At 36.8% G+C, this 25,785-nt stretch overlaps 1 protein-coding gene across 1 annotated transcript; it reads right to left on the bottom strand.

Annotated features, from left to right (window-relative positions):
• SLC6A14 (solute carrier family 6 member 14) lies at positions 1 to 25,756 on the bottom strand. The gene is made up of 14 exons (XM_045995573.1): positions 25,639 to 25,756; positions 24,485 to 24,650; positions 21,135 to 21,266; positions 19,502 to 19,663; positions 18,263 to 18,401; positions 16,167 to 16,299; positions 14,105 to 14,245; positions 8,422 to 8,650; positions 6,888 to 7,013; positions 5,443 to 5,561; positions 4,758 to 4,857; positions 4,390 to 4,499; positions 1,845 to 2,012; positions 1 to 880 (listed from the first exon to the last, which is right to left on the bottom strand). Exons 1-14 carry the CDS (start codon positions 25,684 to 25,686, stop codon positions 734 to 736), a joined length of 1,920 nt encoding a protein of 639 aa, XP_045851529.1. The 5' UTR covers positions 25,687 to 25,756; the 3' UTR covers positions 1 to 733.
• Between the last annotated feature and the right edge of the window lie 29 nt (positions 25,757 to 25,785).

Here is a 25,785-nt window from a genome sequence, read left to right as displayed (position 1 = left end):
CATTATTTGGGGCAAGAAGTACTCAAAGCTCCAGGATTCCATTTGGTAGATTTATCATTTACTGGCCATAGAATTCTTATTTTTCCGTCTTATTTCACTATTTGTAAGTAAAGAACAATAACCACTAAGTTCACATAGAAAAGGAGACCCATAAATACAGCAAAATTTTAGATATATTTGGAATAAAAGTAAAAAATTTTAGATATATTTGGAATAAAACTACAGTGCTCATATATACAGTACATTTTTTCATATATGTATAGCATTTCTAGTTAAATGAGGCCTTCAATTTTAACACTTTCTTTTAAATATACTGGTTTATTTTCCCCAGCTTTATGGAAAAGTAAGATTGTATACTAAGAAAATATAAGCAAATCGTATTTTATAACTTGTATAATAGAAAATATAACAATTTTCTAAATAACTGGCTCAAAATAAAGTCTTCAGTATGTTAGAAAAATAAGGTAATATTTACAAAAGTGTTACTGTGACACAGAGACAGCTATATGTGTGTTATACAGATAGATAATCTAAAAAGAAATATAATAATCACATTGTTAAATATTAGTAGATTCACATTATATTACATTCCTGCTTAAAGGGGGGAGAAAGCTTATACTATCATAAGCATAGTATATACATTTTTCTACTAAGTTAACATAAAAATAAATAAAATTTTCCTCTATTTTAAAATAATCACATTGTATGACCACATATTTTTAAAAATTGGATTTCATTCTGGTTTTCTGCTACCACTAACTGTAGGTATTTCATGGTCAGTCTCTTTTTTAGGATCTACCATATCTTTATATCTCTCCCCACGATGTCGTTCCAGGTATGGGCCCCAGTTAGAAGCTGGTCTGCAGCAGTTTACAATGCGCTAAAAAGAAAAAAAAAAACTTGTTTCAGACCATAAGTGTTACAATCTGTAAACAAGCAAATACCAAACCATATTATTAAGTTTCTTTGCTAACCAAAATGAAATAGGAACCATAGAAAGGTTAAAAAAAAAGTGATCATCAGAATTCTTAATAGAGTATACTAAAAAAAAATACCCAAATTTAACCGTTACTGGAATTACACTAACAACGAAACCAAAATAACTGATGAATGTTTAAATGATTTTAAGAGAAAGTATATGAGCCCCTTTAAACAACGGAATCAGTCCACGTATTTTCACTGAATTGTCTGACGTTTCTCTCCTGCCCCTAGAGGGAGGGTTAGGTGAGTATTTAAACAAGTGTATATTTGGGAGGTTTCAAGAACCAAACAAAGGGAGCGCCAGGGTCAAACAGTTGATCAGGGTGGGCTTGGGAAATTATCTAAAAATCTGACTCCTGAGAGTTTTTCCTTGTCATTGTCCTATTGAGATGTCATAATAAACTCCATCTGCCTACACCTCCATGCAAGAAGGATCACTCGGGGTCTAGACTGGGTTTGAAATAATTTACCAGGTTTTTTCCAGTCTAAACACACTATGAGGACATGTATTATAACCAGACAATGTATTTGAAGATTATAAAGCAAAATGTTCATTTGCTTTGCACCATCTTCAGGGACAACTCAGTACAAGTATAAATATAACTTCTACATGCTAAGCACTCTCATAGTGCCTGAGGATATAGCAGCAAGCAATGAAAGACTCTCCCTGAAGGAGCCTAGAGTCTAGTATGAGACACGCAAATAGATACGTGGCGTAAAGCTACGCTATGCACATGGTAATCAGATGATTGTATCAGGTGTAGAAGTTGTCTAAATGTTCATAATCCATATTACCACCATATGAGTAATCTTCATTTTGATAAGTGCTTTCTATAAAGTATAAACAATATAAATGTGCTTACTTGAAAGAGATTTCCTTCAGCTTGAATTATTTTTACGACAGCCATAATTGGAATCCAAATAATGCAGAAAATAATCATACACCAGCCTAGAGCAACTGCCCAGTCAGGGTACAGAATTTTGGCATACTCAGGCCTATGAAATTTCACCAGTGACCAGATCAAAATTGCCTGTGAAAGTAAAATATGAAGAGACAATGCTGAAGATTAGACTTTGTTGCCCTAATGATTTCAGTTGCACTAATGATTAGGAATTTGATCCCATTCCTTAGAAATAGTCTATCAAAAGCAATTAAAATGGAGATATAGTCAAGCAACTAAGATAATCCAGTAACTAGCCAGAAGATAATACTAAATGAACTGATCTAAAAAACTTGTATTTGGCTTTGAATAGATTCTTCCAAAATGAGCTCCTCCATATATTTATAAAAGATAGAAATACTGGTCCAACATGTTTTTCAATAAACTACTTTAACATGAAATATTTCAGATTAAAAATGAAATAATATCTGAACAATTTCCACAACTGAACTTTTAACTTTCACTTATAACAGTAAGCTTTTATTCTATGCTATAAGCTAGCCAGCATATAAATTCAAGGAAAACATGAAGTACCCTTTACTGAAAATGCTTGGCACCTTGCTTAGTAGATGTTTCTATTATTTCGCACTGCACAGAGCACCCCTTACTCTACACCCAAAACACAGACACATTCACACTCTACTGGTGCATATTTGCTAAAGGACACTTCACTTCCAGCCTCTCTTTGAGAGAAAAACAAACTCAGGGTGTGTTTGGGTAAAACAGTGAAATCTGAATCTTAACAAGGAAAAAACTCATAAGCCAAGGCAAAAACAAAACAAAACAAAACAAATATCTTTAAAAAAAACCTATTAGTGGGGCACCTGGGTGGCTCAGTGGGTTAAAGCCTCTGCCTTCGGCTCAGGTCATGATCTCAGGGTCCTGGGATGGAGCCCCACAACGGGTGCTCTGCTCAGCAGGGAGCCTGCTTCCCCCCCCTCCACTCTGTCTGCCTCTCTGCCTACTTGTGATCTCTGTCTGTCAAATAAATAATAAAATCTCTAAAAAAGAAACCTACTAGACATGTTGCAGCATTAAAACTAATTATTTAGAAATCTGTAAAGCAAACAAAAGAAAGTAAACAAGAACCAGAGTCACCTAGTAGTTTCTCTAAATTACTTAACTGTCTAGGTTTTACTAAAAGTGAGGAAATGGAATGTAAGAATTTTTTCAAATAGGTATTCGAGTTTAATTTTTAAATAGATTAATTCTACTTAATTACAGTAATTTAGATGTATTTCCCAGTTATCATAATTTTTTTACATAGCTACAAGAGAATGGATGAGGGATACTGGAGTACCTATGACTTCACATCCTTTTATACAAAATAGATGATAATGTATATCATTTAATATTTAATACTTTTACATTTGAAATTAAATCCAGTTGTCAAAGCTATATAGTCAATAAAAACTAGCTGGCTAAAAAGTCTAGTGACAGCTTCTTAATTGATAAAGGGTTTATTTTATTATGGAGAATTGTCAGAAGAGGAAAACAATCTTTAGTACCACTGTCTAAATCATTTAGTTAGAATATGGAGCATCCAAAATATTTTAATTCAGTACTTCCAGTCCCAAACTGCTCCCTGCTTGAAACTGACCTTAAAAAATGTGAGAGAAAATAAAACTTAACACCCTCTAAAACAACAATAATACTTCAGGTGTGAAGCAAATTCTGGATCAAATTATTTAATGTCCTTTCCTGGGAAAAGCTTTGAAGCATGGAGACAATGAGAACCAAAACACATCCTCTATGAAGCTTTGTGACTCCCGCACCTCCACCACTGCAGTAATTCTGCATCCTTCTAAGTGTTTATTTTGTTATTGACTGCCCTGAACTGTTATTTAATGATATCATGTCTATATGCCAGGTCTCTCTCCCTCAGTTCCTAAATAGCACCAATTGTTGAATTTAACATAAACTATCGCCTCTATTGACAGGGGTGAGTTTCTTTTAGTAATTTCAGGTAGCAAATCCCTCCCACAAGGAAAAAAATAATGCATTAAAATGTGAGTGTTTCTTAGCAATTAGTATATTTAGATCACAGGCCTTGAAGGCCGAGTCTGGGCCTTAGCAGAGAAGTTAGGAGCATTGCAGATAACTCAGCATAGTTTTTAGGGAACAGCAGGCAAATGATTTATTTTTATTTATTCTACTGATAATTTTTAAGTACATAAGACCTTTAAGTCTATAGGAGCTTGTTCATTTTCTCAAATGGTAAGTGTTTAAACCTATAGCCTCAAAAACAATACTCCAAAGGCGTTTTAACTGAGGCAACCTTCAGAGATAAAGCAGAAGTTGGAAGTCAATAATTTCTGATCCTGGAAAAATTGATTAGGAATAAAATGTAGTTAAAGGTATATACTTCATTGCTATAGTCTTCAATCTGAGTTATTCAAGTTTATCTTAGAAATGTTCAAATATATACATATCATTGGTACCAAATTCATGGTATATTAATACTTACAATCAGAAGAAGAGGTGTAATGACAAACCAGCAAGCTCTCCACCATAGCCAGAATATCCACCTTTTTGCTCCAATCATCATTTCTATATCTTCAATAAATCTGTTCCCGCCTTAGACAAAAAGAAAAAAAAAGAATGCATTCAGTTCTTGCTCATGTTTTCCTCCATTAATCATTGTGGCCCCGAATTATCTTTCTGTCTAAACATTTTCTTATACTATAGCAATGAAGTATATACCTTTAACTACATTTTATTCCTAATCAATTTTTCCAGTAATATTCTACCTTGTGATTTTAATAAACATAATGAAAATAATCACACTAAATTATTTTAATAAGATGTGTAGATAATTCTGTAGTTACTATGTACCATAAATCCAGATGATCCCTACTATTTCCAGTATAGCCGCAATCAAAATGCCCCATCCAGCGCAGAAGTGGTCAATCAGATGCACCCAGTAAATTCCAGCCTACAAAAAAAAAAAAATTACATCTAAGTATATTTTTAATTATTTCTATGACTGATGAAGTCTTTATATCAAATCTATTCATTTGATCTTAACATGTGCTTCTTGGTTTCACCTGTGCTAAGACGTGAAAAAGGAGTATTTTCAAACGTAAACTCAAACATAAACACAAATGTGGCTTTAAATATCTCAAAAAGGATGCACTTTTCATCCTATACTGAGTCACTGGGAAAAAAAGCATTGAGAATAGTTGGCCAAAATGATATGCAGCGTCTGTATGCTGTGTGGTAGTTGTCAAAAAATACAGTATGTGTTTGAAGTCTCTAACTTTATTGTAATTGGGGAAATTGTCCATTATTGGGTCTCCTGCCCTCCTCACAGTATACGTAGCTCTCGAAATTGTACTACAATGGGGAAGAACTCTGGGCTAGAACTCAGAACTGGGCTCTGGGAAGAACTCAGAAAACCCTGAGCTGAGTCAGACTTGGACTTGTCTCTAACATCCTGTTGAACCTTTGCTTTCCTCATTTAGATTATAAAGTATGTTGCAACTAACGATTTGTCTATGAAAAAATACTGTAGTAATACCTGAGTAACACAGACGAGACCAAGGAGAAACAAAACCAAGCAGCAACCCAAAGTTATAGGAACTCTCATTTTCTTCATCACTTTGGGAAATAAATCTTGAATTGTTGTCGTAATTGTTTCTTCAGAAGGGGAAAAAGAAATGACATGTCATAGGTCAACTCATTTGCCAAAAATTTTAATCAAAGAATTCAACTTCTATTAATCAAATTTACAAATATATGCTGAAATATACTCTGGGTCCTATTCCTTTTGTTTGTTTGTTTGTTTGTTTTCCCCTAAATGAAGTGCTTTATGTATTTATTTTTAAATTTTATTTTATTTAAATTCAATTAACTAGTTTCAGAGGAAGAATTCAGTGATTCATCAGTTGCCTATCACACCCAGTGCCTACCCCTTGCTTTTAAAAATCCATAGAGTTCTTTCTCTTGGCGGTCACCAGTTGTTGGTTCAGATAAAAACCAAATGCTGCTCTCTTTCTTTGTTGTTTTTAGTCTGTTTTACAAAGTTTTGGTAGTAACTACAAGGTCACAGATCCCTGAAGGCTGACATAGTTTGAAAGAGGGTTATGGGAAAGGAAGAATTCTGGGAGAACTTTTTGAAAAGGTGAATATTTGAATAAATGGCATGGAAACAGAAAGGCCTTCTAGATTTAAGAAATAAATATGTTCATGAAACAGAGTACTGGCTGAAAACAGAAGGATGTGGGGATGAGAGGATTAAGATACAAGCTTGAAATTTCCAAGGCTTTGAAAGTCAACTGGAGGAGGCCAGACTTTATACTGTATCATAGTCAATTATTAAAGTGTGTTATGCAAGACTGATCTGATGAATAATGTTTTGGAACATCTAGGTGTGTACCATGGGGAAAATCCCTATGTGTACATAGAGCCACATGCAAAAACAATCATTGCAGTAGCATGTGTCATTTGTCAGAATTGGAAATGACCCAAATGCCCATAATTATGGCAAAAGACTACGAATTAGCTCGATCTATATGAGTATATATCAACACAGATTCACAATACATGTAAAAAATGGTTAGAATGATATGTGTGTTATGAAACTTCACATTTATGTGAGAACATTTATATGTCATTTATGGATACATATATAACGGATACAGACATGGACTGGATAACACACATAAGCCATGGTGAGAGTTGCTTCTAGGAAGGAAGAAATGTCAATCATATTAGGGAGAGAAACAGAGGGGACTTCAATTTCATTTCTGAGGCAAATATAAAATATTAATAAATGTTTCTTTGGGGTATCTATTGCATGAGTACCTTGTACTTTTCTGTATTTAAAATCGAGTTTAAAAGAATTTTCAGATTCTAAGAGTAAAAGCTAATGGGGACAACAAGGGTAAGAAAAGGATGTTTTTAAGTTGAGGAAACATGAGTAAAATAGAAGAGGGATATGGTAACACCAGGAGCATTACTTACCAATGGATGCAAACTGAGAGTCGAGACCCAAAGTCAAAAGCATGAAGAAAAATAATATGGACCAAAATGGCCCCCCTGGGAGTTGGGCTAGAGCTTCTGGATAAGCAATGAATGCCAAATCAAAACCTAAGAAAAATGTATGACACTTCATTTAAATTAGTTGCCAAAAAGCTCACACATTTGAACATTTTCCAAATAAGATACTAGAAAAATTACATTTTAATTTGGCGACACAATCCATGATACACATTCTCGGGCAACTATTTCACTTGCACTTTTTAAAATATTTGACTTGATTGTTCAACGAAGTGATAATGTGAGCATGTGATGTGAACTAAGCTAGTGAGATGAGGTTTGTAAATGGTACATTGCTCACATAAGAAATCTTAACTATTTCAATGATTTTGCTTCACCTATTTCATTTTTTTAGAGACTCATAAAGAGGAACAACTGTCTTAAACTCCAGAAACCTAAATTAAGCCTAGAAATTTTAAGAGAATCACACTATCAAGAAAGCTATGCTTACGGAACTACCTTTTTAGTCTTCAGCTGTCTCTCCAAATGTTCACCCAGAATCACTAGCCATAGTGCCATTTTAATTCATATATGGACACTTACAAAATTATATGTAACAAAACTAGAAGTTGAATCTTATTTTCTAGTTCATGTACATTATTGTTAGAGGTGTTTTAATTCTTTTTTCAATCATATTATGTGATACTTTGTTTTTTTAAGTATTTTAAGTTTCTCCCGACTCCCAGAGGACCGACCTAGGAGTCAGAAGAATGAGCTTCAGCCTAGGCTCTGTCACTTCCAATGATTTAATCTGCAAGACATGCTGGACACTAACTTATCTAGTCCTAACATTCTGCCATCAAATGATACTGCCCTTGAAAAAAATTTAATGAGGGTTTCCTACTACTAAGAACACCAGAATTCTTTTCCTAAGAATCTTAGCCAGATAATTAAGCATCCCTAGCTAACGTCTTTAAAGTTAGGAAGTTCATTATTCAGATTCCTTTAAAGCTGAACACAGCTGGACATTCAAAGTTACCTGGGTTTCTATCTATATGATATTAATGTGTTTTAAAAATTCAGACCCAAGGCTGCACTTGTACATGGGGAATACACACACACACACACTCACACATATGCTCTCATGCAGTCATAGATATGTGAATACACACACATATATATACATACATACATACATTAATTAAATGAAGGTAACACATGTAAAGGGATCCATGATGCCTGACACTTGTACAGCAAGCAATTCATATTAAGGACTACACAAAATTCAGAAAATTATCTTCTTAAACAGTTGTTCCCTAATAAAGCCCTGCTTTCTCCGACCATCTAAAAATTATTGCATCATTAAAATAATCAAATTATATAAGAGGAAATGAGAAAGAAAATGCAACACCCTAAACCTTGCTTGAGTGCTTTAAGCAAATTGCCATAAGTTATATTAGTGTTTCTTAAATGAGCTACACCAAATTAATCCAAGTTATTAATGTATAGCACCACATACCTGATTTTACGACCTGAGAGACTTCCTTTCCAGATATATGAGCCATGTGTCCCAATATAGAAAAAATAGCAAATCCAGCGAACACACTAGTGAGGCAGTTTGTCAAACAAACTACAATAGCATCTGAGAAGCAGTTGTTATTGAACTTATTATAAGATGATAGAGCGACTAAGCCACCCCAAGCCACTGAAAGGGAGTAAAATATTTGAGTGGCAGCATCCTTCCAAACCTATAAGAGAAGATAATTTCATCTTTAAACACATACACTTTAAATTTTTTACTTCTACAAAAGACCTCATATATACAAATGAATAAATATGAATAACAATGAAATAAGCACCAAAAAAACCCAAACCCACTGCTCAGCTTAAAAAATGACATGTTACCAGTCTTTGGAAGCCTCCCAGTGCCCCCTTCTGGTCAGATGGATCACCCTTCCCCCTCCAGTGCTAACCGCTATCCTGACTTTTGGGTTTCTCGTTTCCTCCTTTTCCTTTAGATTTTTACCCTAGAAACATGTAAACCCCAAACAATATGGTATTTAGCTTTTCATGTTCTGGAGTTGATAGAAAAGTTTTCTTCATGCATGTAAACCTATACACCTTGCCTCTTTTCTTTCAGTATTGTATGAGCCTTACTCCTTATCAGTTTGAGCCGTATGAAATTTCAATTTGGGGTCAAAACTGAAAAAATAGACAAATTCATGTGGTTTAGCTAAATATATGTAGTTCTGAACATTTTTTTCACCGCCGTGTTGCCCCACTGTATATACCACAGATCATCCTCTATCCTGTTGAGGAACGTTGAGGTGGCTCGATATTCTGCTATTAAAAATGATGTAGCTTTAAGTATTCCCGTGCGTGTCTCCTCATACCGAGTTGAGGAACTGTGATGATGTCAAAGAGTATACGCATCTTCTCTTTCATGAAATATTGCCACATTATTCTACTGCTTTGGACTCTCACCAGCTAGGTGTGAGAGCTCCCATTCCTTCACATTCTTGCCAATATTGGTCAGAATTTTTAATATTCTCCAATCTGGTGGCTGTCAAATGAGAGTTTTCATTACCCTAATTACTTATAAGGTTTAGTATGTTTTTATGTCTTTATATTCCACAGGATTTTTTTTTCTTTGTAAAATTCCTGCTCACGTCTTTTGCCAATTTTTTGTGTGGGTTATTTGCCTTCTTTGATCTCTAAAAATTCTTTATGTATGCTGGGTTCTAATCCTTTGTCTGTTATATATGTTATTTTTCCTCCTAATTTGTGGCTTACTCTATTTGCCTCTTAACATTGTGACCTTTGATGAGCCAAAGATTTTATCGTTGTTTTAACGTAACTAAAGGTGCCCATCTTTGCTTTAATGTATTGTCCTTGATTTCTCTGACTTAAAAAGACAGCTTTAGCCAAAGATCATAGATCTGTCCTACATTTTCTTCTAAAAGATTTAAAGCTTTGTTCATATTATCTTCAATTAACCTGAAAATTGATACAGTACATATTAAAGTGGAAAGCCCAATTCATTTTCTTTTCTAAATGGAGTATCAATTGTCTATGGATAATTGATACTACCAATTATATCACTTGGATGTCAGTTATCTGAAGTAGATAGTCCATCCTTTCCCCATTGATCTGCATTGCCACTTCTGCCACATAGCAAGTTCCAAATGTTCATGAATCTATTTCTGAGACTACTGTTCCACTGGCCGATAAGTCTATACACTAACACCACATTATTTTAATTCCTATAGCATTATAATATCGTTTCATATCTGGTAGGACAAGTCTTCCTTCTTCAGAAACACCTTTTTTTCCCTTTTTCTCTTCCACATAAATTTTACAATCCATTCTCGAGATCCAAGGAAAACTGTGCTGTCAATCTGCTTAAAATTCTATTGACTCTTCATACCAATTTAGAGATGAGAGATACATATCCATTCTTAACAAGGACAATACTAGATAATTTTTGAAGAATGATGATATATTTAGATCACTAGTTCCCTCATTCTGTTTGTTGGATTAGAGCCTCACGGAGCCAGAACCGGCCTCAACTCTTTAAGCGGCCTCTCACTCACTCCATCTAATCCGAGCCTTTTACTAGTTTGCCTTTTACAATTTACCCCTCCTGTATCTTTGCTAAAGGACAATAATCTTAGAAACTAATCTAAGCAAATCCATATTAACGGTGAAATTCTGTAGATATAACAATACAAAAGAAAAAACGTAATTGTGTAGATTTCAAATAGATAGCCAAAGATTTGGGCAAAACTGTTATTTTTTTGTTTGTTTTTTAGTCCATTGAAAAACAGGACTGCTCAGTGAAAAGCAGGCAATATAACATGGCGACAAAGAGCTCTAACTCTGGAGTCAAAAAGAATGACTTACTCTCCTTGACTTCAATTTATCTAACATTTTTTTAATTTAATTTTTTAATTTTTTTATAAACATACAATGTACTTTTATCCCCAGGGGTACAGGTCTGTGAATCGCCAGGTTTACGCACTTCACAGCACTCACCATAGCACATACCCTCCCCAATGTCCATAACCCCCCCCCTCTCCCAACCCCCTCCCCCCAGCAACCCTCAGTTTGTTTTGTGAGATTAAGAGTCACTTATGGTTTGTCTCCCTCCCGATCCCATCTTGTTTCATTTATCAATTTATCTAACATTTTTAAGCCTGTTTGGTCTTCTGTGAAATGGAGATGATGAAGATGATGATGGTGATGATATGTGTACTAAGAATGATGTGAGAATTGAATAAGATAGCATATGCAAAGCAATTAGCATGCTCAATGGTAGCTATTATTATGGAAAATGATCATAAAATGATACTTAATTTCTTTTATGGAAATTAAAAACTATAATTTACCCCTGGAAAGGTATGTAATCTATTTCTAATTTCAATAGAAATATAAGTTGTGAGAGAGTAAAATTTACTAGGTCTTCAGAATACAGCTTGATATTAGATTATTATTGCATTATAATTGCTTTATACTGGCAGGCAGCCAGTAGAAAGCAAAGTGGATGGACCGATGGATGGATGGATGGATGGGAAGAAGAGATAGATAGATGTAATTTCACTTATAACAAAATCATTACAAAGAAAATGCTCTTATTTCTTAGGCACATATTAAGAGATGAACAACGTGCTTATGTTGATCTCTCAGCTGCTTTTACTTGATACATTTTGTATTCATATGTGAGTTAGGGGGAGCTGGAAATTGATGTAGCAGGTCTGGGTTCTATCAAAATGCTACTGCAGACCAAGATGTGTACCAAGGTGGCAAATAAAGTGAAGCAAAACTCCAAACATAGTTCTAATCTCCACATCTCTCAATCTCATAGCTATATACAAAATTACTAATTTAGAGATTAAAAAATCTTAATTCAAGATGCACAAACTGGCTGTGTAAACTTAACTACACGTGAATCTTTCTGGGTGTCAATGTCATCACTGTAAAATGAAGGCATTAGTAAAATAATCACTGAAAAGTTCAGATATTCAAAGAAAAGGAAAAAGTATATATTTATGATCCCATGCTCAGAATATGGGTTGTGAGAAATTAAAAAAGATCTAGGAAAAAAATCTCATTACCAGCAAACCCAAAGAAGGAATAGGGAAGTACTGTTTGTATCAGGGTGAAGAGGAGGGAGGATTAAATTGTACGTTTTCAAGGGAACTTTAGGTGTAGGTCTGATATTTTAAAGGTAACAGAGACATTGAAACAGACCAATTTAAAATAATCATATAAAATTTTCAGGAACTATAAAGCTCAGGTGATCTGAGGCTTGGAATAGTCACTTAAAGACTATCAAAAGGGCATTTCATCTGTGCCCAAAGTTAAGAAGTTTAAAGAAAATGGAGGGTCCATTTCTGGGGAAAATGTTGAATTAATAATAGTAGGGCATAATATAACAGTAATAATTGAAATCACTGTGTGCTCGTATTTATATAACAGTATACCATTTTGTAAGTGCATTAATTAATATTTTATCTTATTTAACAACCTAACAGAGAGAAGAGGATGAATCCCAGCTTCCATTTTATTTGTTTCTTATTCATCATCAAAAACGGTCTTCAAGTTGGGAAGATATTAACAAACAAGGTTAAAAGATGTGAGGCCCAAGATAAATGAAGAAATAAATAAATGGCCTGTGGACACATCAAACTACATTAATCTCCAAGACTAAAATAATAAAAGTTCTTAGTTCTAAAATAATTTAAGGCTGTTGTGGTTAATTACTGAGTGAAAATTATTTGGGTACAGGAAACCAATTTTTTGAAAATAAGTTTTCAAAAAAAAGTAAAGGATGCATTGCCATGACTAAAAACTGATTACCAGAAAAATTCTACAACAAATAATTAGATATCCAGATTCTGGGGTGCCTGGGTGGCTCAGTGGGTTAAGCCCTGGACTCTTGATTTTGGCTCAAGTGATGATCTCAGAGTCATGAGATCAAGCCCAGGGTCAGGCTTCCTGCTGAATGTGGAGTCAGCTTGAGATTCTCTCTCTCACTCTGCTCCTCCCCCTGCAGGATCGCCCTCTAAATAAATAAAATCTTTAAAAAAATAAATATCCAGATTGTAAGTATTTAGAAAAAGGCAAATTGCTGGAAATTAGCACCAGTTCCTCAAAGAATCAATATCCATTTTGGATAGCACTACTAGTTAAGAAAATAATAGTAACATAGTGTTCCTTGACTTCAGCATAAGACCTGGTGTTTTAGTTGGCCAGAAGCTTAATGTGTGCCAAGAATGTGATGTGATTACTGACAAAGTGAAACCATTCTTGGACTGTGTGAATAGAACCATCCTATATAGAGTACACTTAATCTATACGGTCTCTGCAGTCAAAAGTGTAAAAGAATTTATGTATCTCTGATATACACAGCCATTATCTGGCGATCGACTAAAGTTAAAAGAGGGTTACCCAATTCATATTCATGGCAAATAACACTGTCATTTATGGAATGCTTCATTCATTTCAAAGTTGTGGTTTAACTTCCTAACCCATTAAGGACACTTTGATCTTAATTTGGGGATATTAACTTTGGAAGACAATGAAAATATGTCTTAGACCATTGGACTTTCACCTATAATCTTGAGATCTCTGAGTTTATCCAAGAAGTCTCACCATCCTAGTCATCAACTTGTAGGTCAGTATCCCAACATGAAAGGGGCTTTGTCAGATAAATACGCCTCAAATGCTTTTGGTCAAATAGAATCAGTTATATGAATAATATGACTTTTTTTATTTTAAGATTTTATTTATTTATTTGACAGACAGAGATCTCAAGTAGGCAGAGAAGCAGGCAGAGAGAGAGAGGAGGAAGCAGGCTCCCTGCTGAGCAGAGAGCCCGATGCGAGGATTGATTCCACCCTGGGATCAATGACCTGAGCTGAAGGCAGAGGCTTTAACCCACTAAGAACCCAGGCACCCCTGAATAATATGACTTTTAAAACCTTACTGCCAAAAATAATTATCTCACTTCTAAAAGTAAAGCACTAGTATCATGTTAAATGGCTCCACCAGACTTTCTGTGGACAGAAACACGAATACATTTAACTGCATTATTCTTTTGCCAACCACAGCATGATGACACTCATATGCGACCAAAGATTTTCAGTGTCGGATTTACGGTTTACCTCCTCAGATCATTTGAAATCCAAATGAAGTCTTACCTCGGCTTCCCTAAGTTTTGTAAAATTTGACTGTGCTCCAATATAGTATGAAATGCCTTTCGACGCACCCTCCAGAGTCGCCCCTCGGATTAGAAGGATGAGCAGGACAACATAGGGGAAAATGGCTGTGAAATATACCACCTACCAAGAAAAACAACCAGAGGTGAGTAAGTTAAACTTGTAAGGCCCATTATATAGTTGTGTATGAACAAAGTCATTAACCAGTTAACATTAGTAGAATAAAGTATTAAAGATTTCATAGGTTCTCAATAAACCTGGTGATACCATTACCCAAACTGGCATCATTTTCTCTTTCTCTTCTCCCCACTCTCTGATGATCCCTTTTCAAAACACTCTGATGTATGAAGCAATATTTCCTGAGTTCGCGTTGTAAATACACAGTACATCAGCAGTGGTAACTCGGAATTGAGGTAGAGTGCTTTCCTAAATGTGTCTTTATAAATGTCTGAAGGGACTGAATATCACTTCTTGGCAAATTACTGCATGGAGGTGGGAATGGAGATGATTTTATACCTGCGATAGTATATATTCAGTCCCCAAGGAGGAGGAACATAATCTCCTAGTAGATGTCCAAATCCCATGAAAGTTGATTAAAGTGAATACCAAACACTTGATACTATTATCCTTAGAGCTACCATTAAGAGTTTGATAACACACATTGCAGTGTACTTGGATCCTGGATAACACACGGTTCCAGATGAGCAGACTGCCCTTGAGGCCGGCTTTTCATTAATGTGGACAATTTCTTTGATCCATAGATGTCCTACGTTTGATAATATGCCCAAGGAGACAATTTAAAGTCATCCAGAGACCAATAAAAATTAATCGCCTAGGCACATGGCCTTTAATGGATTATTTCAATATTAACATCAAAAAGGAACCACAGGTTTCAAAAATGTGCAACTGAAACCTTATTTTGGAAAGTTTCCACTGATTTTGTGAGGCTCACTGTATTTCTCTGATCTAAACAGAGTGTCTCCATAATTTAGCATTAACTGAACGCGCTAGATATTATATCCAGAATACAAAGATAGTAGCCATAGTTACTCCAGCCTTTTGTCTTTAAGGAGATTTCAGTCTAGTAGTTACACATAAATATTCACGTTTCTGGGTACCGTACAACTGTTCTTGGAGAAAATTTCATGTTGTTCCCTGAAATTGCCATGATGTTCTCAGGAAAGTTTAAAAAATAAAGCAGTAAAGGGGGGAAACAGGTTTTTCAGAAGAGGACTTTTCACTGAAATGAGGGTTCTGAGTCAGTTCTGGCCAGCTTAAAGAGAATGACTGCATGTTTGATTTTTTCTTTCCTCTCTCATTGAAGGAATCCTGACACTAACCCTACATAACGAGAATCTAGACTTGCCAAATCAAACACTGCAATATATAATTCCATCCAAGATGCTTATTTATATAATAGGTGACACAATTTTAAAATAGACACTCTGAATGCTGTATTAGCTAGCGGAGTCCAACTTCTGTAAGTACAGGGGACTCCTGAACAACACAGGCTTGAACTGTGTGGGTCCACGTAGACGAGGATTTTTTTCTCAGTAAATACAGTACTGTAAATGTGTGTTCTATGATTTTCTTCATAACATTGCCTTTTCTCTAGCTTACTTTCTTATAAGAATAAGGCAGGTGATTATATATATATATATATATATATATATACACATACACATACTAAAATAGGTGTTAATTGACTTTAGGTTATCATTAAGGCTTCTGGTCATTGTGGGGAGTCAAAAGTTATAGCTGGACTTTCAGCTGCAGGGGGGTTGGCACCCCTCACCCCCACGTTGTTCAAGGGTCAGCTATAATTGCACGATCCTGGTACTAGTTTTTGCTTGTTTCGTTGTGTTTCTACCAGGAGCAGAGATCTTATGTATTTTCTTACAGCTAGGCTGCCTACTTAGAAAGCTTTTTACACATTCGAATGTTCCCATTACAGAAAAAAACATGCATTTGATTATGCTTGACATTGAACTGCAATGAAATTGGAAAAGAGCTACATCACTACCTAATGTGTTTTCCAAATTACCTTGCCAGAAGACTTGATTCCTTTAAATAGCGCTGCTCCAACTATGAGCCAAGCCAGAAGAAGACAAAGTGCTAAATACCACACAATTTCTCCAGTCTCATCCATTCCACTTGACCGCCGGAGTGCCACCTTACTGAAAATACACAAGCCCTTTTTATGAACATAGAATCAGGGCGCCTGGGTGGCTCAGTGGTTTAAGCCTCTGCCTTTGGCTCAGGTCATGATCTCACGGTCCTGGGATCGAGCCCCGCGTCGGGCTTTCTGCTCAAGTGGGGAGCCTGTTTCTCCCTCTCTCTCTGCCTGTCTCTCTGCCTACTTGTGACCTCTCTCTCTGTCAAATAAATAAAATATTAAAAAAAAAAAACATAGAATCGCTTGTCTTCATACATTGAAGTTTGTAGTATCTATCAGGAGATGTTTCAGGAGTATTCTATCTTATTAATACATCAATTTTATGTGAACCTTTTATTTTTTTTTAAAGATTTTATTTATTTATTTGAGAGAAAGAGAGGGTGAGAGAGAGAGCACAAGAACAGGGAGGGGTCAGAGGGAGAAGCAGACTCCCCACTGAGCAGGGAGCCTGACGCAGGGCTCAATCCTGGGACTCCAGCATCATGACCTGAGCCCAAAACAGTCACTTAACTGACTGAGCCACCCATGTGCCCCCCATGTGAGCCTTTTATTGATGCTATTGTAAGAGGGGCGAAAGCAGTTCAATGAAAAGCTAGGCTCTGAACTTTATGGTTAACTGTAGCCAATCCAGAATTCCAAACCCTAGAATAAAAGATCTACTAATTCCTTTAACTATGATTCACCCCCTAGTATTTCAAAGCTCTTTAATATAAAAATAAAATAATAACCTTACATCAGATTATTTCTTTTATTTGTTACAGTACTTTTCTCAAGGTAAAAAGATGAAGAAAATATCTAAAATTAAATCATTCGTCATTCTTGTAGTTAGCATCAAACCTAAGTGATCCCAATTTTTATGCCTTTTTCAAAGACTTTCTGTAAAAATCAATGATTTCTATTAGGAACGTGCATGAATCTAGGATTTCAGTTCTTAGCTTGATGTTTGGGAACATTTTAAAATCCAAATTTTAGGGGTGCCTGGGTGGCTCAGTGGGTTAAATCCTCTGCCTTCAGCTCAGGTCATGAACCCAGGGTCCTGGGATCAAGCCCCGCATTGGGCTCTCTGCTCCGCAGGGAGCCTGCTTCCTCCTCTCTCTCTGCCTGCCTCTCTGTCTACTTGTGATCTCTGTCAAACAAATAAAATATTTTAAAATCCAAATTTTAAAATGGTTCCACAGAGCATGAACGTTTAGATGAGTAAGGCCTCATTGCAGAAATAATCAAGGTAGTTTGGTAAAAGTAAGGGGTAGGTATAAGTCAGGAGAGTAGAAGCGATCAACTGAAGTTAATACAGATAAATATAAGCCCGAATGTCCACTTTTTCATGTAATGACAATTATAAACAAAATGGATAATGAAGAATTGCAGCTTTATTTTTTCTTTTTTAAAAAGATTTTATTTGACAGAGAGAGAGATCCCAAGTAGGCAGAGAGGCAGGCAGAGAGAGAGAGGGGGAAAGCAGGCACCCTGCTGAGCAAAGAGCCCAATGCGGGACTTGATCCCAGGACCCTGAGATCATGACCTGAGCCAAAGGCTTAACCACTGAGCCACCCAGGCGCCCCAGATTGCAGCTTTAAATAACAATTTTCCCCCAATATTACTCATCACCCAACAGTTTATTATTTGAATTTGCTCATTATATTCTAAAATTTGAGTATTCTTTTCTTCAGAGCAATGCCCTAACTTATGCGTGATAAGCACCAAACAAATCATTTCTGACAGTATTGCGCTCATTTGATAAACAATTTATAAACGACAATTGGTTGACTAGAAGCTGATCTTGCAAGTTACCACTACCCACACAGGCTAGGTAAGCATTTGAGTTCTATCAAGTGTAGTTTGCTCTGATTCCCCTTTTTTTCTACTTATATTAGGTAAGGAACGAGCTGATCCATATTTCATTGTTATTTCCAAAAACTTTTAAACAACACTTGTTTAAGAAGTAGATCATCTAGCATACTTACTTCCAATATTGTTCACTGGGAAGCTGTCCCGGCTGATAAATTTCACTTTCATTGATGCAGTTTAAATTGTTGAAGTCTGCCCAGCTTTTATTCACTTGGATGATCTCCCCCAGAATTGTACTGACATTACAATGAGTAACTAAATATTATAAAAAAAAATACACACACAGACACATACTTAGTTTTAGACAAGTACTTTTCGGGGGAAAAAAGTGTTCATTTAAAGATTTATTTATCATTTTAGAGAAAGAGAGAGCATGTGAGTGGAGGGGCAGCGTGGAAGAGAGAGAGAGAAGCAGACCCCTCACTGAGTGTGGAATATGATGCAGGGCTGGATCCCAGGACCCTGAGATCACGACCCGAGCCCAAACCAAGAGTCGGCTGCTCAACAGACTGAGCCACCCAGGCACCCCTCCTGAATGAAAGTTTTAATGATAAAATTATTAAGCCATTTAGATTGTTACTTGGTGAGGGCAGAAGAGAAGTCTTACAAGTGGAATAACCCATGCACATTCAGCATCTTAAATCTCTGCTACTAAGCTGGAAAGAGTAAATATCTGCCCTTTTAAACTGTGATAATATGTATAGTAATAACCGCTATAAGTAACAATCATTTCGGACGGGACTTAGTGCTCTAAGGAATTTTTAGTATGTGGACTTATTTAACCTCTGTAGATAAATGACACCTTTAAATTCCTAAGAAGTCTTAAAACTTTATTACTTTATTCTCTGGTATACATAGGCAATCCCAGTGGTAACAGTCTACAATATCAATACTATGTAATTCCAAAGATCAGCCATTCAAGATGTGGATGACACTCGCGGGCTCCTGAAACACAATAGCACTATCATGGATAGCGCTTATGTCTACCACGTTCCCACTTTCTTCCTCCTCTCCTGACTACTCTTAAGAATGGCTTGGCTTTACCAGTGGCCCTCAGAAATTAACATATTGCATTAATCGATTTTCAAAGTTATCCATGCTTTATCCTGCTTTCATCAATAACCCACGGCTCACTTTAAGCTTTGATTTTTAACTGATCTCTACACCCAACATGTGGCTCAAACTCACAACCCCGAGATTAAGAGTTGCATGCTCTCCCGACCGACTGAGCCAGCCAGGCACCCCACCTGTGGCTCACTTTAAATTGCCCCTAAATTGGTTGGAAAATCATGTAACCCTTAAAGATAGAATGATTCTCTGTTCACAACATTTTTAAATAAATAAATGACGTTTACCTATAGGCGACCTGCTACAGTTCTCGTCTGCCCAATATGAGCAATTTTTCCATGGTAGTTCACTTTGGAAAGAAGCAAACATGTAGTAAAGACTATAGGCAATTATGACATTGTAATAGATTGTCACAAAAATGGATATCAGGACCATCGTAATTCCCACACCTGGAAAAGAGAACAATTGAAATAAAAAACAAACAAGTGCAATTTATTTTGCTAATTCATAAAAAAGCTGCATCTCAATTTCCACAAAATCTATTTGAAAATGAGAAAGCAGGTTCAAGCAGCATCTTTTCTTTTTTTCGGCTGGGGGTAGGGGAGTGGGGAGGAAGGACCACTGTCTAAATAGTTTTTTCCCAAATTTAAAATTATTTTGATGACTGGCTTTCTGAAACCATTTTTTTAATTAACTAGAAAATGGTATTAAGATCAAGGGCAGAAGACCTGTAGGGATCCATCAAGTTCAAGTAATCGCCCATGGCCATTACTCTCTTATTATGTTTGAAAGTTCTTGTCAGACTGGGTCCTGTTGTTAAAAACAAGCAAACACTATTCAAAGCTTGTATCCTATTGACCCACTGACCACTAATTACATCTTCCTCTATAAACCAGTATTTTGGCAAGTAGAAGACAAAGGCTTGGAGTTAATGTACACGATTTCTACAAGCACGTGTAAAGAAAAGTCAATAATTCAGTAACAATCTGAATTTAAATTTGCGAAGTTTCTTGAATGTTGTTGTTTCAAGATGCAGTTTAGCATACTGAGTACAACCCGTGTGCTCAAGGCTCACTTTTGAGGTGGCTTCCTTAATATTGCCGCACAATGTTCTATTCACCTCACTCTCAATTTATTTTTTTTAAGATTTTGTTTATTTATTTGTCAGAGAGAGAGAGAGCACAGGCAGACAGAGTGGCAGGCAGAGGCAGAGAGAGAAGCAGGCTCCCCGCCGAGCAAGGAGCCCGATGTGGGACTCGATCCCAGGACACTGGGATCATGACCTGAGCCGAAGGCAGCTGTCCAACCAACTGAGCCACCCAGGCGTCCCTCAATTTATTTTTGATGTTGTGTTGAAGACTTTACAAATAGTTGGCAGCCACTAGCTCACACCAAAATGATATCTAATCTTCAGACAGGAAGACTTTTTGATGTTTAATAACAATCAAGGCACTTTGAAAAACTTCACCAGTGTCCTCTTCAATTAGGGAATAGCCCAGAAAACATGGTGACCTGCTCTTTAACTTTTCTGAATGAGGCATTTTAAAAGATACACAAAAGCAAGAAGATAAAAGACTGGACATGAAGGAGGAAAAAAAGCCAGAGCCACAAAGTGAACACACAGCTGGACTATAACTGTGTGCCCTGGGACTATAAAAGGTGAATGTAGGACAGTAACGACACCCTTACAACGCCCTCTGGTATCCTTCCTAACACTTTCTGTATCTTCAGCCCGAGAGAAAAAGAAATACAGATTAGCATTTGGTCTTTCATTTCTCCAGCAAACATTCAGAAAAACAACATCTGCTACTTTGCCTTTACCAGGTCCAAATACGAAACATTTTGCCACCCCCCCAGTGAGGACAGTTATAGACACTGAGAGACCGATAGGCACAGTAAGAAAAACATTTGAATACCAACCTTGAAATAATGGGAGAATCCTCCAAACTGAAACTGGACCTAAGCTAGCAAATTGTCCCAATGAACACTCCAGGAAGAACAGAGGTAAACCAGCCAGGGCCAGCATGATTGCATAAGGTATCAAGAAGGCACCTAGACAATGCAAAACAGAACCAAAGGGCTATTAGGTTCCCAAACGTCGACGGCACGTTGATAACCAGCCTAACATTTTGAAAGCATTCTAATATAGTGGAGTCAGAGGCCTAGGTTTAGGCCCCAGATTTACTAGTTTCTGTGAGAAAGTAGTTGCTTCTTGAAACCTCAGTTTCCTCATCTGTGAAATGGGATTCTAGTATTACCTAAAGAGGTTGCTGTGGTTATTTAAAAAATAGCATGTAAAAAAGGAATCCATAGGCGGTGAATGATCACAGACTTTGGAGTCAGATACACCTAGGTTTCTATCCTGACTCCACCATTTACTAGTTATGTGACCTGGGGCAATTTACCTAACCTCTCTGGACCTTGGGTTCCTCCTAAATGGGGAGAGCGAGGTCAGCTCTTCAGTCTGTGGTAAGGGTTCAGCTCTAGAGCCTCTGTGAAAACACTTGGCAAAATGGCAGGCACAGAGTATGTGTTCAAAGTTTGTTTCCCTCCTTTATCCTCTCCGAATAATAGTCTGTTTTTGTAAGACTTTGGGTGCAAATGCTAAATGTGATGGTTCAGAGCGAAAGTTATTGCTGCGGCTAAGTGGATTCTTCTCCAAATAGTCATCATAAGGGTCTTTCCTCAATGTTAGTAAGAAATTTCCTGGCTTTGTTGAAAGATTCTGAAGTTTGGAGATGCATTCAAAGTTAACTTTCTGGGGCGCCTGGGTGGCTCAGTTGGTTTGGTGTCTGACTCTTGATTTCGGCTCAGGTCATGATCTCGGTCGGGGTTGTGGGATCAGCGTCGGGACCACACTCTGCACGGAGTCTGCTCACGATTCTCTCACTCTCTCTCCCTCTGCCCCTCCCCTGCATCAGCACGTGCACACTCGTTCTCTCTCTCTCTCTATCAAAAAGTTAACTTTCGTTTTAAAAGCAAGGACCAATGTTCCTGCATTTAGATTATCCAGATCCCTTTTTGATGTTTTAAAAATTTTATTACTTTACTTTTTCTTCCACCCACTTTTGAGATATAATAAATTGCTCATTCGAACTTTAGCCAGATTGTAGGTAGAAGCAGGGACAGAATATTAAATTTATTGATCAAGTATTCGACAAGTCTTAACAAAGTTTAATAAGAAAATGGGATCAATAGATTAAAAATGGGCTTTGGATTACATATGTCATTGACCTACGTGGCACTGTTGTCCTCATGTATTTTTCATATTATGATATCATAACATCATACCTGGGAATTACATTTTTCCCAACCCTCAAAATATATTCCATTAAAAATAATGAGACAATAAAATACTTGTTATGTACAAGTCCCTAGTCACTAGAACATAAAGACAAATATGTCTTTATAGATGTTGCAATGTACATACCATCATTGCTATGACTAATAGAAGTTTTAGTCTTAGCAATGATAAATATGAAGAAAAGTAATACAGATTATCCCTGTCTATAACAGTAAGGGAAATGTTACTAGCCCATTATAAATAGTTGTGTGTGTGTGTGTGTTTAAAAAAAAGGATTATTTTCCTGAGTGGTATATATAGCTATTTACCCATTATTTATTGTTTTTATTATCAGCCATAATTGGTAAACTGCTAATATAATACCCTGGTCCCAAATTGTTGATACTTCTGTCTCAGACCCTGTGGTTGTTTGATGCTTCTCTTTCATAAACTAATAAAAAAATCTATAGATAAAAATGATTCCAGATTTTAGCCATAGTTATCCAAACCTAAGCATATTTAAAAAACTGATCTATTGACATGTGGCAAATCTGAATTTTGTGTTCCTCTCCTCCATTTGGACAGCAGAGAAAGAAGCGATCAAAAGAGCTAGATTACGCATTGCCCAAATGATACGATCTTTAAAAAAACTGAGAATTGATGTGAGATATTAATTTTTAGAGGAAAAGGTGAGAGAGATAATAGCATACAATAAATAATAGCATTTGGGGAACGGGGGCTACATTTCAATTTCTCTATTAAACCTAGTTTAATATAGTTACCAGAAGTATATGGCCACCACCGGATTGATGTATGATGAAAAGTCACAGGAAATTTCTGAACCTGTGGTTTTTCTGAACCTGTGGTTTTTCTGAACCTGAATACTAGAGGCTGGAAAGGAGTCTGAATGTTCTTCACTACAGGAGACCTTAGGACTTAGACACCTACAGGCCTGGGATTCCTAACTCATTTTTCCAGTTCAAACTTAGACCCAACCCATGACTAAACGATGTAGGCTCCAGAGAGGGGAATTTATTGCCACCAACACTTAAAGTGTTTGATAAACAGAGCTTCTCTCTTAAGTCTCCACAGGCCAGTATGAATGTTCTAAGGCAACCAATTAACAAGGACTACAAGATTGAAACATCACTACAGAAAATCCTATTATACCAAGGAAAATAATTATAGTGGCACAGTTTCACTGGTTCCCAATTATGAAATCTAAGGGCATGTCACCTCTACACTTCTAATAGAACCTGTAATTACGAGTAAATAAAATATGGTGTAAGTGAAAAGTTGTTTCGACACTACTAGAGAATTGGGCAGTTCATTTTGTTTCCCTTTGTGTGTCACCTCAGAGTTATTTTTTTTCTCCTTGTTCTAATTGAGTCTTCCTTAATGATCTCTGAGCTATAAACAGTATCATTTTGCAGAAATTGACCACCTAGTCTTGAACTAAAGTCTGTTGCACATTCTAGAAGGATCCTTTACGTACATGGTCAATCCAATTTGGAATACATGTAACTGAACATTGCAGCTTAAAATACTAAACCTTTACTTTTTTATCAGCTTCTTCCACATTTGTATTTCCAAAATGCAATGCCTTACTCTACTTAAACCACCGGTATATCTGAGCTTCAAATCAGAATGAAAATCCCCAGCCTCTTGCTTAGATTCAGTCTTAAATTAAGCCAAACACAACTTGAGTCTGAAAAGATTATCACAGGAACATGTATAAATGAAGAAAAGCAAGTCATAATGGAAGACTACATTGGATCCTAAACCCAAGATGCAGAAGTGTTAAATGTACAACTTTTATCAAGTTTATGCCTGAGGATTTTTGCAAAGCCAGCTTCCTAATTTACCTAGCAACTCATAGTCTAATGACCCAAACTGTCATGCACCTTCCCTCAGTTCTTAAACAGCCTCAGAGCCACACAGCACATGATTTTAACTGGAAGGGAAAGAAGTTGGGGGTGGAGAATACCTCCGCCATTGTTGTAGGTCAAGTAGGGGAATCTCCATACATTTCCCAATCCCACTGCATATCCAACCATAGATAGAAGATAATCCGATTTTTTGGACCAGTTACCACGGTCCTGATTTTCATCATTTTCACCAACGTGGAAATTCTCAGATGAAGCCGTCACTTTCTGGGAAAGAGAAAATATCAAGAGTTTGTCTGCTATTAAAAATCCACAGAAATGTAATTTTACACACACATGTGGGTGTGCACACAAACATAGATGGGGTGTGTGTGCAGGGGGAGAATGAACCCAAAAGCCTTAGCTGAGAGAAACACTTTCCAAAGGTTGAGGAGATTTCTGCTAATGGCTGTTTTTACTTTACAACATTTACCCCTTGAAATGAAAAACAAAACAATACAAAACAAAACCAAAACTGAAAACCTCTTTAGATGGCTATAATTACTACTTCTTTGGGTGAGATCATCCAAATTTTGGATGGTTACATGTGGTACCCAGCATGAAGGACAAACGAAGGTGGACAGATAAGGCTTCAGATAAAGAAGTCTTAAAAATGAATTAGGTAAAATCAACACTCTTGATCTTGCAGGAGATCTTTGAGAAAAAGGCACCAATATAGCTTCTACTAAAACAAACAAAGATTTTATAGACTCCTTTTCCTATAGGCCGATAGTTTGGGATGTAGCGAGTTAAGGTAAATTTAACTTCTCTCCCTATCCCTGGCTGGAAGCCACAGAATAATATTCAGAGACAAATTCCCCTGTCCCACCAGGTGGAGTAGCTCTCTCTCCACCTCAGAGGGAAGGGGTTCCCTCCCAACCTGTCAGCTGCTCTGGGGTATGGATGTTTCCTCGGGTCAAATAAGGACAATGCATTTTCTCATTTCCCTCCAGCATATGGACACAGTCTGGTGAGGGACAAAAACCAGGATTGTGTGGGCATACCCAAGTCAAAGGTTGAGATGACTGATCCTAAGTCTTCTGGTTACCTCGGTAAGAGTTGTTCTCTTTTCCCTCTACCCTATAGGGACATCTCAGGCACACTTGAAGGCAATTGAAGAGAAAGGTGGAGAACCGGGAACAGCCACAGAAGGCAAAACCTGAGACGGCCTCCCTTCCCAGGCCCCCCACCCTTCCCACAGTTTCCAGACCCCTACCTCCTTCCCTCTGCACTTGAAGAAGCTCGGGCACTTCAACTTGTCCATGGTTGACTCACTCCCTCAGCTTGCTCCGCCTCGTCTCGCAGTCTGGCTTAGCTCGACTGGTGGCAGGTGCACACTCCCCAGTCGCTGCCTGCCTGAGTG

The sequence above is a fragment of the Meles meles genome, chromosome X (assembly GCF_922984935.1).
Source record: "Meles meles chromosome X, mMelMel3.1 paternal haplotype, whole genome shotgun sequence".
NCBI lineage: Eukaryota > Metazoa > Chordata > Mammalia > Carnivora > Mustelidae > Meles > Meles meles.
This window is presented reverse-complemented; position numbering and strand designations above follow the sequence as displayed.